At 47.0% G+C, this 15,303-nt stretch overlaps 2 protein-coding genes across 2 annotated transcripts in view; one reads left to right on the top strand and one right to left on the bottom strand.

The window, feature by feature from the left end:
- Positions 1–188: 188 nt before the first annotated feature.
- Positions 189–15,024, top strand: HYOU1 (hypoxia up-regulated 1). The gene is made up of 23 exons (XM_010574937.1): positions 189–279; positions 1,548–1,626; positions 1,911–2,065; positions 2,171–2,247; positions 3,194–3,375; positions 3,981–4,096; positions 4,863–5,046; positions 5,479–5,613; positions 6,513–6,595; positions 6,695–6,827; positions 7,077–7,264; positions 7,543–7,681; positions 7,794–7,854; positions 8,626–8,708; positions 9,327–9,515; positions 9,697–9,896; positions 10,066–10,153; positions 10,774–10,896; positions 11,263–11,396; positions 11,915–11,999; positions 12,415–12,667; positions 13,526–13,609; positions 14,155–15,024. The coding sequence occupies exons 1-23, from the start codon at positions 200–202 to the stop codon at positions 14,214–14,216; spliced, it is 2,913 nt and encodes a 970-aa protein (XP_010573239.1). The 5' UTR covers positions 189–199; the 3' UTR covers positions 14,217–15,024.
- The window catches only part of TRAPPC4 (trafficking protein particle complex 4), a 15,096-nt gene continuing 10,471 nt past the window's right edge, over positions 10,679–15,303 (bottom strand). The window contains exon 6 of the transcript XR_774839.1: positions 10,679–10,690. The gene's annotated coding sequence lies outside the window, so the exon portion shown is untranslated. The remainder of the gene's footprint in view (positions 10,691–15,303) is intronic.

The following is a 15,303-nucleotide window of genomic DNA, read 5'->3' as shown; positions in this document are numbered from 1 at the left end:
GCGGCTGTCGGGGAAGGCGCGGGGCTGTGAGCGGGCCGCCCTGCCCCCCCTCCCGCCGCCCTTCCCTCCCCACGACCCGTCCGGCTTTACGGGCCGTCCGGGGCCGCCCGGGGCCGGGAAGAAGCTTGGCCTGGTGCCGCCTGGCTTCTCACCGGCGGCTTTTTCTCTCCCCTCCCGTGCTGCAGGGTCCGTGGCGGTGATGTCGGTGGACGTGGGCAGCGAGTCGATGAAGATCGCCATCGTGAAACCCGGGGTGCCGATGGAGATCGTCTTAAATAAGTAAGCGGCTGCCCCTCCAGCCCGTCCCCGCGCTGATACCGCAGACGTACCGCGGGGGGCTTCCCTCCCTCTTACCGCGGCTTGGAACATCACCGCAAGTGCCGTCTGGAGGCAGGGATTTGGGGTGCCCAGGGCTGAACGAACGCTGTTCCCCCGTCGTGAGGGGAACGAACGCGCTCATCCTCTAACTCAGCGTTTTCTGCCTTGCTTCCTGCCACGGGTGAGCAGCTGCCGAGCACCGCGCAGGGCAGCAGTGCAGCTTCGAACCCTGCCTTAGGGGTGCTTGGGTGCGCTTTGGGGGCCTTGCGAGCAAGCAGCTGAAAGCCTGTGTGATTAAGGGCACGTTGCGGTTCAAATGTGAAAGGCCACAGTAGCGCGTTCTTGCCTATCCAGGTAAGAAGAAGTAAGATTCTCAGTTCTCTAAAGGGACCTCAGAGGCAGGTTTGTTTTCCTGCAACTGTTCAGAAACCCATACTTGCTTGTGAAGCACTTGGCTGCTGTGGCTGCGGCCCGTCCCCGAGACACTGAATGAAAAACCTGCAGTTGGGAGAGGATGTACGGTCAGGACCATCCTCATTTTCTGGGAGTCTAGACTGAGAGACTGGAGATAAATGGATTTTTCACCCAGCTCCCTGAAACTTGGCAGTCGTTGGTGGAATGAGGGAACTGTCTCGCCTTGCTCGCTAGCGGAGGAAAGCAAAAGTAAAGCAAGTCTTGTCTAAGTACGAAGCAGCACATTCTAGAAAGCTATTTGTGAGCCTTTCTTCTTCATGGCAATTCATTTTATTGTAGCCTTATGATAGAGGATTGACAATGTGTTACGAGACATTTGGACGTGGGTAGCGTGCGCTGAGCATAGTGGACAGCTTTAAGTCATTTCGTAGTTATCGTAGTGAAATACTCACCTTGGTGTGCTAATGCTTGAATTGGAGCAGAAATGCATCACCTCTTGTTAAGTTCTCTTGTCTTATGGGAAAAATAACAATCCGCTCACCACAGCTTCAACTGTGAATTTGAAAGATGTCTGTCCGTGTTTCGGTAAAGCCCATTATTTGCCTGTGTCACGAGGAGCATCGGGAGGTATGAAAGCTCTGAAAGGAGGTGCTGCTGTCACAGCCCTTCAGATGAATGGAGGGGAGGCTGGCCTTCATCTCTGTAGGTGGTATCCAAGCACCTTCCCTTAGTCTCTCTGGAATGAAAACAGCGCCTTTTCTCACTAGGAAACTGTTCACCTGTTTCGACTAGTTTATTCCTCTCTTTCTACACAGGGAGTCACGAAGGAAAACACCTGTGGCTGTTTCTTTGAAGGAGAACGAGCGTCTCTTTGGTGACAGCGCACTAGGAATGGTAAGAGTTCTTGTTACTCACTGCGCCAACTGCAGTTTCTGTGCGCAAGATATATGTTCCCGCTGCTGGGTCCTTCATGATAAATGTCCGAGCTAGGAAGCTTTATTTCTTTCTTCTCATCTCCTTGGTGCATTACTGGCTTTCTGTACTGGCGCTTTGTGTGCTGGTCTTGTGCTCCTACCTCCCATAGCAAAAGTTGTTCGCCGCGTAGCTCAGGACAGGTTTGTTTGACAACAGCAAAGCCGAAGAAATGCAGCTGGGTGATGTGCTTTTTCTTTCCGCAGTCCATAAGGACCCCCAAGGTGGCATTCAGATACTTTCAGGATCTGCTGGGCAAGCGTATCGATAACCCCCACGTGGCGCTGTACCAGGCCCGATTCCCAGAGCATGAACTGGTGAAGGATGAGAAGAGGCAGACTGTTATCTTCAAGCTATCCCGGTAAGTGGCTGCTTCTGGGTTCCTTGTGGATGGGACTTTGGCTACCAGGCTTCTACAGCTGACTCTGTTGTTGCTGTAATTTTCTTTCCTGTCTGTTTCTTGTAGAACGATACAATATTCTCCAGAGGAGATGCTGGGGATGGTCCTGAACTATTCACGTGGTCTGGCTGAGGAGTTTGCAGGTTGGAAGGATTTAGCTGTTTCTTATAGTGTCTGTGCGTGCGTGTGTTTGTATATTATAGGATTTGAGCAGAGACTAAAGGTGTTTGAAAACCCACGGATTTTTAGAAACAGGACGTTGGGTCTTTTCGGCTGTAGGTTTTAAGCAAGACTTAGTGGCTATCAAATTGTCATTTGTTTCTAATATGATGCGAGTTTGGGGTCTTAATCCTATTCTTGGGGGCAGGCACCCCAGATCCCACCCAACCTTGCAGTGAAGGAGCCTTACAGGCAATCTCTGGAGAAAGAGAGTAAAGCGTTTTCTCAGTGACACATGTGACTAGAGCAGAAGCACGTTGATGGGTAACTGCAGGGGAAGGTGGAAGTGACTCTGTTAAAGTCTGCATTGTAACTGGTCTAGATGAAGACTTGCTGCTGGAGCTGAACTACAAGGAAAGAGCAAAAACTGCCCTCTGTTGTGAAACTTGCTAACAGATAAGAGACTGTCATGCATTTGCTATGCTGTGTTGCTAGTGAAATACCACAGTAATGAAAATTGGGTGAATTTCATTGATGTGTTTGACTTGGATCGTAACTAGGAGGCTGTGTGTTGTTTGGTTAGTAATACTAAAGCCAGTCAAAAGACTTTTGACTCTGGAGAGTGAATGTAATCCAGTGATAAAGTAAGGCTCTATGAAGATAATATTTGTTGAAATCTAAGGCATCCTAACATGTGAAAGAGAGGTCAGTAGATACATGGCTTTGCAAGAATCTGCAAAATCTGCTTGGTTTCAATGAGACACAGTGAGATTCATCCCTAATGATTCTGGCTGCTGATGCTGCTTCAGGATTGCATTCTGTATGAGTCTTTATCATGGACTCTTTGGCTTTGCTACCATCACCCCGTTATAACGAGTCTTTGCACATGGCTACACTGATGGAAAAACATGTTCCCTGCAACTCTTTCAGAGCAGCCCATCAAGGACGCGGTGATCACTGTTCCTGCCTATTTCAACCAGGCGGAGAGGAGAGCAGTTCTGCATGCCGCTCGCATGGCCGACTTGAAGGTGCTGCAGCTGATCAATGACAACACTGCTGTAGCATTGAACTATGGAGTTTTTAGGAGGAAAGACATCAATGCCACCGCACAGGTAGGTGCAGTTGGGAGATGTGGAGAGTCTCGTGCAAGTGCCTGCATGTGGGGGAGAAAGTGCTGGAGATAAAATCACAAGGACTTAACTGTGAGGAATTGGACTCTGCTAGTCAGCCAGTCTCCTCTGTTCTCATGTGTTCATCAAAAAGAGGAAGAGACGAAACCCCTACGTGAATATGTGGTGAAGCCGGAAAGCTTCTGGAGTGAGGGCAGGTGGCTGGGAGTTCCCATTTTGTAAACCTGTGTTTGTTCCTTGCCCATCAACAGTGGGGGGGGAATAACAGCAGTGATTTCCTAAGGTATTGAAAGCCAGACTCCAAAATACTTGATTTTCCTGATGTTGAAGAAACTTTTAAAGAGGAAAGCTTTTTTTTCTGATCTGTGAAATGGATGAAAAAAAGTTTTCTTGTCCGCTTGTGTCAAGCGTGACCCCGAACATCTCCTGTGTTTGATCAAAGTACGAGTCCTGTCATTACGGTATAAAGCCAGGCTAGGGAGCAGATAGTCTTGGCCTGTATCGAGCTCAGACAGCAGTGAGTTCTTTCCTTACTCGTGGGGGATATCCAGGTGTTTCTGCTTCACCGTCCCAGCTTCTCTTTTCAGAATATCATGTTTTACGACATGGGAGCAGGAAGCACCGTTTGTACTATTGTTACGTATCAGACAGTGAAAACTAAGGACTCGGGAACCCAACCTCAATTGCAGATCCAGGGCATTGGGTAAGAATTCAACATGAGTTGCACAAAACCCACAGGTCTCAGGAAAGAAACCATTTGTTTCACAGTCTCTTCTAAATGTGGAATTCTGCAGTGAGGCTTCAGCACAGTAATTTGGATGGCAGAGTGGGAAACGTTTGGAGCAAGAAGGCTCCAATTAGTAATAATTCTGGTGTCACCATCTTGTGCAGAAGGTAACTGAGAACGTCCAGGAACCCAGGAGGCAACCAGTACACTTAATTTGCTTTGGGCTTGCTTTTTTTATAGCTTCAAGCCATTTTAGTGTAATTCAGTTTCCTATAATCTTACAGAAGTAGAGCGTGTCAGCTTGAAAAAGCAGAATACCCTTCTAGAGAGCAATGAAAATGCAGCGTGTTTGCCAAATAAGAAGGGGGGTGCTGTGAATTGCCAGCCCAGCAATTTTAAATCCAAAACATTTATACTCCTGTTTCCAAGAAAATACCTGGGAGCTGAGACAGTTATTCTTTGGCTTCTCAGCAGTTTGCCATGCTTGGCGATAAGGCCTTTACCGTAAACATATTGAAGTTTCCTGCTCAGAGGCTATTGTGGTGATGAATCTTTCTTTTCTTTGTTTCATTATAATGTGTTATTTTTGGAACAACTGTTCTTTCACAGTCAATCACAGCTTGTAATACTGCAGCTACTTTTGACCACTTGCTGCTCTGCACATTTGTGAAATAATACATGAAGTTTGTTTATATTTCAACTCATTTTAAGTTGTTACATCTCTGTTTGTTCTTTTGCTCAGGTTTGACCGTACTCTTGGAGGTTTAGAGATGGAGCTTCGTCTCCGGGACCATTTGGCAAAACTCTTTAATGATCAGCACCCTTCCAAAGATGTCCGAAAGAATCCCCGGGCCATGGCCAAACTACTGAAGGAGGCCAACCGCCTGAAAACTGTCCTGAGCGCAAATGCTGACCACATGGCACAGGTCTGACCTTCTGTCATAGGCTTTCCAGCTTTTCTAGGTCTGAGGGCGGGGCGGGTTAAGGACAGCTGCGTAGGAACACTGTCCCTCTGCACCATCAGCATGCTGAAGAGCATTGCTCCTGGTGTTCCAGAGGTGGTGGCGGCACTCTCAACTTGTGCCCACTTAGTACCGCTGGTAATTAAATGAGTGGATTGGATGAGAGCTAGTCACGTGAAGCTTGGTAAATAAACTTTTGCTGAGAGAAGCTGTCTGTTTTAGCCGCATTCCATCTTCTCGTCACCTTAGCAATGGCAGGGTTCAGATGAGCGCAGTCAGGTCCTAGTGCCTTGAGAAAGCTGGAACGTTTTGCACACTGTGGCAAGTCAGGCAAAGATTTTGCTTGGAGAATGCTCCACAAATAACTTAATTCTGGTGGGTTTTTTTTCTGGACAGATCGAGGGGCTACTAGATGACATCGACTTCAAGGCCAAGGTCTCAAGGCAAGAATTTGAGGATTTGTGCTCTGACTTGTTCCAGCGAGTCCCAGGACCTGTGCAACAGGCTCTGAGCAGCGCAGAGATGAACATGGTAGGTTTAGGAATGCGTTAACAAGCCTGAAGTTTTTATGTACAGAGCTGCTGTTGTGCAGCATTGGTGGTTGCGTTACTGGCACTGCTGAGAGGTACAGATGCCTGCTGTCGTAATAGAGTAGTGTCGCTGCTGCAGTGAGGTTACTTGCTGCGGTGTCGAGCAGGAGCCTGTCATGGCTCCCTGCGCTATCCACCAGAAACAAAGGACTTGGAGGAGGCGTTTCTTTCTCTTAAAAAACTTTACTCTTGGGCTGGAGGTTTGAAACACTGATCTTTCCTTTCTTTGTCTCGGATGCTGGTTCTGATTGCTCTTCTGAAGTTTTATCTCAAAGAGCCTGGAAACAGCATTATTGCTGTTCAGGCTTCTCCTTTGAGCACTCCCTTTAGAAGCCCTGTTGTGGACCACAGTTGGGCCAAACGTGATGCAGTCCTTTGGAGAGACTTACTGCATTGTTAAATGCTCGCTTGCCAGGGTGCCAGGACACTCTTGAGCATCTTTTGGCTCTGGTAGTCAATGCAAGACACTGAGTCACCTCTCGGAGTCTGTGTTTCCATCTGTTCTGGTCCACCTTGCTGTCCGAATAACTGGCTCCTCTGGCCTTAAACTGTAGTCTGTCTAATTTTGAATCAAGTCCCATGTTTCAGGTGACTTGAAGCAGTGGTCACGTTGTCCCTCTTTGACAAACCTGACTCCAGGTTCCTCATGTTGGCAAGGCTTGTGTCAGCCTGTCTGAGATCTGTCAGGCACTGACCTGCACTGGGATGGCAGGACGTAGCATGGGTGTTCTCAGAGCACCACACCAGTGCGTGGTGACTGGGGAAGGAGCTTAAGGAAGCCCTGAACTTAGCTTTCCAAAATTGCTTTCTCAAGACAAGGTGACTGTTTCCAATCCCTAGGATGGAATTGACCAGGTGATTCTAGTTGGCGGTGCCACACGGGTCCCCAAAGTGCAGGAGGTTTTGCTGAAAGCTGTGGGCAAGTGAGTATGTGAGGCCCCCTTCTAGTCTGTCTCCTATTGACAAGTTGCTGTTTATGGCAGCGGCTGCAAAGCTGACATCTGTTGCTTTTCACTTCATAGAGAAGAACTGGGCAAGAATATCAATGCCGACGAGGCTGCTGCTATGGGTGCAGTCTACCAGGCAGCTGCTCTGAGCAAAGCCTTTAAGGTGAAGCCTTTCGTTGTTCGGGATGCCGCTGTGTTTCCTATCCAGGTAATCATTGGCTTTCTTCCTCTTGTGCAAGGTACAGGCAAATGGGGCTGCGCTGGGAGAAAATCTTCCGTATTGTAGAAGTGCTATTATATCTAAGAAGCCAGGCACATAGAAACATCTGTTGAGAAATACTTACCTGACCCCCAAGTTTTGCACAAGGTAGAGCAGCCAAACATTGCAGAAATGTGACATGAAATGCTGTAGAGGGAGTTTGCAGTTGCCGAGTCATATGTTCTGTTTGTGATGCAGGTGGAGTTTACTCGTGAAGTTGAGGAGGATGATAAATCCAAGAGTTTAAAGCATAACAAGAGAATTTTGTTCCAGCGCATGGCACCTTACCCACAGCGCAAAGTTATCACTTTCAACCGCTACACAGATGACTTTGAGTTCTATGTCAACTATGGAGATCTGTCTTTCCTGAACCAGGATGACATGCGGTGAGTCGAGCCCAGCGTCTGAGCAGACAGCTCCATGGCATTGCAATATGCCTAGCTGGAAAATTTTTTTGGCAGGCAGGCCTACAAATCTGACTGGCCACCAGTGCATATTTGCAGATCTGTTCTCAGAGTTTTATGCGCTTAGGCAAACCAAACCGTGCTGGTTCTTTGCTCTGTGCAGTTGTCCATCGCTGTAAACATGGCTGTGAGAAGTGGTTAGCTGTTCTGCAGCATTGTTATCTTAAGTTTTCTCTCTGCTTTTGTTGCTGTGTCATCAGGATTTTTGGTTCTCTCAATCTCACTACTGTGAGGCTAAAGGGAGTTGGGGACAGTTTCAAGAAGCACTCAGATTATGAATCCAAAGGCATCAAAGCTCACTTCAACATGGATGAGAGTGGAGTACTAAGTCTTGACCGGGTAAGCACCACCCTGTTGTGAAGTTTGTCAGCCTATGTATTTTCCAGTTCTGTCCCTGTCTCTGTTATGGATGGTCCCTGCTTAAAACTAATTCTCTGCTCCCCTCTCCAAGGTGGAATCTGTGTTTGAGACCTTGGTGGAAGACAAGCTGGAGGAGGAGTCAACACTGACAAGTAAATGCTGAGCTTTGATATTCATACTAGTCGTTGTGTTTTACCTGCAGTAGCTGGGATGACTAAAACATATCATTGCTTTGAGCGGAGCAAGCACCCTTGTTTTGGGGTATGGAAGTTAAACGGTTAGCTATAGCCTCTGATTGTGCATACGGCTCCAAAATACCTAAAAGCCTTTTGTGAGTGGCTTCTGGGTGCTGCAAAGAGCTCTGAAATGTCATATGCTCCTAAGGTGACTATGGCATGCGTTGCAACTTGAAAAATAAAAGTAGCTTTCTGGTTGTTCAGCCACAGCAGATCAGTTCTGGAGGTCTGCCCTGAAGGGAAGTCCTGCATCCACAGCCCCGCAGTGTTCTCCTGTCTGGTTGTCTAGGTTGGGGTGCCCTGATCTGTGCTTTGCATTGCTCAGGTTTTAGAGCACAGACTTCCCTACAGAGAGCAGCTGGAAATCTGTATGTGTAGAGGTGAAGGGGAGATGCAGGGACAGCTAATGCAGCCACAGGTTGAAGCTTGAAGCTTTTTAGTTAAAGTTACAAATTTCAGGTCATATTCCAGTAGGGGTAGAGGCCCCAGCTTGTCTGTGCATGCAAAAACAACAGCGTGAGGTCAGGGAAAGAAGAGTTTTCCTGCAGTGTACGTAGCTAACCTACACCGCAAAGGGACCTCCTTGGGGATCATTATGGTTGCGAGGGGAAGAATCGAGAGCTGAAGATTACTTTCTCCCTCCCTTGGATACACAATATTCTGGATTTTTTTGTCTCCCATCGACAGAACTTGGTAATACCATCTCAAGCCTGTTTGGGGGTGGTGGTCCTGTGCCAGAGACTGGAGAGAACCTGACAGACTCGGTTCAGGTGAGCCCAAGGGTAATTGCTAGTGGGAGGGAGCCCCTGGGTCTTGCTATGGCTGCTAAAGAGGCAGCGATTTGTGTGAGCAGAATTAAAGGTGTCTGGCAGCATGTCAGGATTTCAAATGTTGTCACAAAGTGCTTTATTCCTTTGAGTTTCGTGTGGTGTGTGTTTGAAGAAACTTATGCTCTTTTGCTGGCAAGTTCAGCAGTGGCAGACTAGTGTTAAAGGACTTGTTTGTGGGGAAGTCTTTTGTTTCTAAATTGTCCTGTGTGCTCTGTGAGTAGGCTTCTGCCTGTGTGTTGTCTGTGCAGCTGTCTGGCAGGCTCCTTGCTTCCTCCTGGGCCATAAAGGGACAGCTGCCGTTACGCTGGCAGTAGTGACGAGGTTTCTTTCTAGTGAGATGAAAGCTCCTGGTCACGGAGTCATGTTCTGCACTGAAGTAACTCTTAATTCCTATTCTAGCTCAGCACAGTCCCTCACTAATGGCTGCAGTCCCTGTGAGTGCTGTTTTTCACGTGTACATTTTTTGCAGAGGATTATCTGTCCTGTAAAAGATTTGGATGGAATTCCTGTGTTAAAAACACCATTTTGGTTTCCCCTTTACTTGCCTGTGGTGACCAGGAAGAAGAAGAGAGCCTAGCAGAAACGGGTAAAGAAGAGCAGGGGGAGAAGCAAGACCACAAAAGCAGTGCAGAAGATGCCGGTGACGAGCAGGGAGAAGAGAAAGAGCAGTCTCCGGGTCAGGCAGAAACTGCCCCTCCAAAAGCAGAGTCACAGAAGAAGGAAGAAGGCGAGAAATTAGAGTCTCAGGTGAGCATCAGGTTGAAGGAACGGGACTGTGATTTTGGTGTCTGAGGAGTATTTCTGAAACTAATAAAATTCCCACAGTGCTCAGTGGAATTCTTCTTTCCCTGTGAGTGCCCTGCCTTGGAAAAGTTGCAAAATCTGCAAATACGTTCCCTTGCCTGAGAATATACTTTGTCTTTTACAGGATCCCAAAGAAAACAGAGAAACTGTGAAAGAGGAAGAACTGTCTAAAAGTTCTGGTGACAGCACAGTTACCAAAACGGAGGAAGAGAAGAAGATTAAAGCACCCAAGAAGCAGAAGCTTGTCCATGAGATCACCATGGAACTGGATGTAAACGATGTGCCTGACTTGCTGGAGGATGAACTAAAGAGCTCAATGAAAAAGTATGTTTGAAAGGGCTCTGCTAGGGTAAAGCTCTAAATAAAGGAAGTGAATTGCTTTGGAATGGTGATAGCTCACATAGTACTGCTATCCTCAGAAGCTGATGTATGTGATGTAGTGCTCATCTAAAGGCACTTGCTACCTTTGATTTCTGTTCTCTTTGCACGTTAGACTCCAAGACTTGACAGTCAGAGATCTAGAGAAACAGGAAAGAGAAAAGTCAGCAAACAGCTTGGAGTCATTCATCTTTGAGACCCAGGTAAGAGAGGGCTATAAAGAAAAGAGAATTCCTGGAAGGCAGGTAGAAGTGCAGCTTGGCTGATCTGAATGTGGGGGAGTTGCTTGAGCTGGGGGAAGCTGATTTGAAGAGCCCAGGTCTCATCTTTCAGTCACTGTTTCTGCTACCATTAGGCCTCCCAAGGCCATGTGGACTCGGGAGGTTTTCTCAACACAGAATGAATGCTTTCCTTCAGTGTGTCTAATACGCTAAACTTTGGGTTTCCAGTATCCCTTATGTGCACTTACCCATGTGTTTTGGAACAATTGCACTCGGGCTGGAAAGTAGCTACAGCTTCTCAAGTAATCTTGTACAGAAGAGGCAATTAATGTTAAGTGTGTGTGAGATTCTGGTTGTTGCAGCTTTACCATCATACACCTGGTGTGCGCATGTGTCTATATACCTGGTGTATTACCATCATGCTCCTGACAGTGCTAGGAGCAGGAGCTCAGATTTGGGAGGGTTGAATGAGAATCTCCTGGCCAGTGCAGGCAGCACCCCAGGAGTTCACAGTCCAGCCTGGTTGCAGGTGGGTGGCCTGGTTGTTTTATGCTTCCCTGCTCAGTGGTGTTTGACAGGAGTGCTTGCTTTGTTCTTTTCAGGACAAGCTTTACCAAGAGGAGTATCAGTTTGTCTCAACGGAGGAGCAAAGAGAAGAAATTTCCAGAAAGCTTAGCGAGGCTTCCAGTTGGATGGAGGAGGAGGGCTATGCAGCCACAACCAAGGTACTGCTGTGTGTAGTCAGGATACCAGTCTGCTGTAACTGCCATAGAAATTGCCACACAGGCTGATAGAGTATTGATCCATCCTGATCCTTTATAACCTGACTCTCGGAAGTTCCTTGCTTCCTTGGTGCACTGTGAACAGAACATAGTATGAAGTTGTTCTTCCAGCCACGGATGCGTCTTCAACAGCTCCAGCAGTAACCTGTTGATTCCACATAAAGTTTAGTTGTGTGGCTTTTTTTGCTGTACTGAAATAGCCTATTCGATAGAGAAAATGACAAAAACTGCAGGTTTAACTTCTGAGGCTTACAATGTTAGATAGTGGGCAAACTAATTTGTCTCCTTTTGCCTTTTCCCCATTTGCAGGAGTTGAAAGACAAGCTTTCAGAGCTGAAAAAGCTTTGTAGAAACCTTTTCTTCCGTGTTGAGGAAAGGAGAAAGTGGCCGGAACGCCTGGCTGCCCTGGAGAGTCTGCTCAACCACTCAACCATCTTTCTCAAGTAAGAGCAAGCTGTTGGGAAGGAGAGTTGTGCAGCTGGTAACATAAGAGGTGTCAACAGAACTTGACCAAATTGTATTGTGGTCTGAAAGTGACTAGCACTTCTTGAGGAAAGAAGACCAAAAGCCTGCTTCCTTGTGCTTGGTTCTGCAGAACACGTTAACAAAAGCACGCAAGCTCTGTTTAAACTGGGGGGACAGGACGTGTCCAACACTGTACGCACTGTTTTTAAGCAGATTTCTCCCTCGTGGTCCTATGGCCTCACCTTTTTTATCTTCCCTGTTTTTCTGCTCTCTTGATAGCTGGCTTTGTTGGCTCTGTATTCCATTCTTAGCATCCAGAGGTTGATTTTAGGACTCTGTTTCCTGCAGATGTAAGAGACATGGGTGCAAAATGTACTAATTGGTTGGTGATGTGCAGTGACCATTTATTATTGCGATTACCGGAGTAGTAAACACCGAGTTACCCATGTATAGTCTGTTTGGTTTAACAAAAATAAACTTTCTTCTTATCTTTAAGGGGAGCCCGAATGATTCCAGAGTCTGACCAGATATTCACAGAAGTGGAACTGGGTACGCTGGAAAAAGCCATCAATGAAACAACGGTAATAAAGGATCAAATGATTCTGGGGGAGGGTGAAGGTGGCCGTTTTGGGTTGCGTTTCCTGTCGTGTACTTGCACTCAAGGTCATGGAATAGAGTGTGCCTGTTTTGTTTCCATGCCACCAGCAGACCTTTTGTGTGTTTCAGTGTTTTCTAATGCCCACCTTGACCCCAGACTGCTTTGTGGGGGACGATGCTTCTTGTGTTGCATGTGGAGAGTTGTCTCCAGGAGTGGTGGTGTAGCCCAGTAACCTGGCTGCATGCAGTTTTTAGAAGCAGCCACTGGGTTTTGAGGATTTTGTTTCTTTGTTTTGTCCTATGTCTGGTAACTAAGAAGCTGGTGGAAATGTAGCAGGGAGCAGTGGTTCCTGGAACCCAGAAGCATTCAAAAAGCACCTCTTCCCTCCCATCCCACAGATCTGGAAAAATGAGACGCTGGCTGAACAGAACAAGCTCTCTCCTACTGAGAAACCTGTCCTGCTGTCAAAAGATGTAGAGCTGAAGATAGCAGCCCTGGACAGGGAAGTGCAGTATCTCTTGAATAAGGCCAAGTTTGCAAAACCCAAACCCAAAAAGGAGAAGAACACCACAAAAACTGATTCAGGCAAGAATGCTACAGCAACCTCCGAGACTGAGAACACTATCCCTCCCACGGAGGGGAAACAAGAAGGTAAGGAGCAGGTGGGGAGCGTGTGTATAACTCCTAGTATATCATTACTGTGTGTCACACACTCATCTCTCTCTGCCTTGAGTGACAGGGAGCTAAATATGTGAAGACAGTAGTTAACTGTAAAATTAAATGATCCTCCTCTTAATTTTCAAAGTCAGCTGGGAAAATCTACGGATGGCTGTGTCCTTTTCCCCCCACCATTTGTTTGGGTTTTTTTTCTGTGAAGGAACAGAAAGTATTTATAAACTTCCTAGGATGGTTAGTCAGTATCTGTCTCTTTGGCTGGCTGCCTGCCTTAGAAGAAAGGTAAGCCATCAATGAGTTCCGGGTGTCCAGAGCTAGGTATTCAAGGTAGTGTCCTATATCAAGGAATAGAATGAGCTGTTAAGGAGAAAGGTTTGTGGCTTAGATGGATGCCAGGAAAAAACCACAACTCTTGGGACACTAAGACTTGCAGTTTTCTGAAGTTCTTAAGATCCTCTGGTTCTGCATGCCCTGGTCCTTTTAAATCTAGACGGCTGTTTGTCAGCAGAGTTCCCTGTCACTTCCTCTGGCCTGAGTAAGAGATCCTGCTCATAGTCACAGCTCCAAAGGTGACTTGCCCATGCAAGCAGTGAATCTCCAGAGCTTCTAGGGACGTAAAGCCTGGCAGACAGAGGCAGTGAGAAATAAGGAGCAGTTCTGCAATGCTTCTCTGAGGGTTGTAGAGAGATCCACCGTGGGAGTGAATTATTACAATCCTGCTGAGGCACCACATCTGGCTTGTTGGTAAACCTTGCCACTAGTCACCTCATCTCCCTACACCTAGTCTCCTGTGTATTCTCCCTTAACTTTTGTTTCTTTCTGCTTTAGACACAGACAAACCTGAGGATATTGGCCCAGCCAAGGAACCTCCTACAGCTGAGAAAGTAGCAATAGATGATGAGCCTGGATCGGACTCCGGTGGGTAAATCCTTGACGAATGGTCTGGAACTTGGTAGCTACAATGCAAGCTGTGTGCTTCTTTGCATCTTTGTAGCTGTAGGAGGTAGTAAGATGGTAGAACCTCTGACTGCAGATCAATTGTTAATTCTGCAAAGAGAAAGACAAAAATTTTGGTTCCTCGCTGTTCCTACATTTTCATTGTTCAGCGTGACGTTCTAATGTACCGCTGCCTCCTGCCTCAGCAGCTGCTTTATGCCTCCGTCACTGCAGTTTACAGCCAGTCCTGTAGCTGTCAGCCTGTCTTTGTTAAAGAACTTATGTGCCAGCCCGTGTTTATTCTGCCACTCCTATTGTGAGGACAGCAGTGTTAAAGAGGTGGAGGGCAGTAATGTCTTCAGCTCTTTGGAGCCGAATATCAGTACCCAAAACATTCCCCCAATTTCTGTACCATAGACCGAGCATTTGCTGGAATACTTAATGAATGAATGTCAGGGACTGTCAACGCTGCTTTGTATGCTGTAAAAACTGTTTCAGTGTGTGACTGAGTTTACTTCATTACACAGGGTCCAAAAAAGAGAAGACGACAGAAGCTGGAGGAGAAAGCAGGAAAAACGATGAGTTATAACACCCCTGCAATCCCACTAGTGTCAACATCTATTTATTTCATGGTTACTTTCTTGTTTTTATAATGGACCTGGTTAGTCATGATGTAAATGGAACACAACAAACAGTCTGACAACAAAATGGGATAGAGATGTAAATTTTTTTTTTTCCTGTCTGGGGATTTTGCCGCTACTAACTTAGTGAATTGGTTCTTGTTTTTCTTTTCTTATGTGTTTAAAGGTGGCAGTGTGCCCACCGCAAATTGTCTCTGTTTGAATACAAAAGTCACCAAAGTGACTTTTCTGTGGAGAGAAAGCAGTAAAGAAACATCATAAGCTTTAGGAAGTAACTTGGAACACAAACTCTGTGTGACACCTCTGGTGAAGATAAATGGGATTAATGCAGAAGCGTATGTAGCCGAGATGGTGTTGTCTTTGCATACGAGGCCCTAGCTTAAAGAAATGGTGTGAGTTCAGCTGACGAGAGGTGTGTTCTCATTTGGATTTGTGGGAAGGTGGAACAGACTTGGGGAGGCGGACGCTCTGTGCTTGGAGGTACGAAGGTGTCTGTTTTCCGTAGACTGTTTGTTAACACCATCTCTCTCCGTGCTCTGTAGCAGAGTCTGAAAACCGTGAATTGAGACTTGACAAAAAGATGCTGTATATAGTTTGCTATAAAATAAAAAGTTCAGACATGGCAACAGTGATGGCAAAGGAGACTGGGAAGGTGTTAGCGCACCTTGTAGTCAGAGTGACAACCGCTGAGGGACCACAGAGGCGGCACAGGGTTGGGCGAAAACGAAACGGGCGAATTTAATCGTAACTGTCCTCCTTCCTCGATATCTTGTGTGCTCGGCCTGGCTTCGTTGTGAACCTCCATCTCCTTGGCCGTGGGACGCTCCCGCTGCTGCAAGACACGAGTGGAGTCTCTGACCAGCCGGTGCGGACGCCTGTGAATGTGCATCTGAATCTCGTTCTCCATTTTGGCCTCTTCAACCAAAAATAAAAAGTACACTTCCTGCCAGTCTCTCAAAAACCGGTTATCCTTCCTTTCGGGGCCGTACGGACGGCTCGCCGGGCGGCGGGGCTGCGGCCGGGCTAGGTGCTGGG

This window comes from Haliaeetus leucocephalus, unplaced genomic scaffold, assembly GCF_000737465.1.
Source record: "Haliaeetus leucocephalus isolate CR32 unplaced genomic scaffold, Haliaeetus_leucocephalus-4.0 Scaffold450, whole genome shotgun sequence".
Taxonomy (NCBI): Eukaryota; Metazoa; Chordata; class Aves; order Accipitriformes; family Accipitridae; genus Haliaeetus; species Haliaeetus leucocephalus.
The sequence above is the reverse complement of the archived record's forward strand: the minus strand, read 5'-3'. Positions and strand labels throughout refer to the sequence as shown.

Bases quoted from the DNA above. Each gene is read 5' to 3' on its own strand.
- HYOU1 (XM_010574937.1), top strand. From the start codon at position 200: ATGTCGGTGGACGTGGGCAGCGAGTCGATGAAGATCGCCATCGTGAAA. The intron at 9,516-9,696 runs GTGAGCATCAGG...TGTCTTTTACAG, and splicing joins GCGAGAAATTAGAGTCTCAG to GATCCCAAAGAAAACAGAGA. The intron at 13,610-14,154 runs GTGGGTAAATCC...TTCATTACACAG, and splicing joins TGAGCCTGGATCGGACTCCG to GGTCCAAAAAAGAGAAGACG.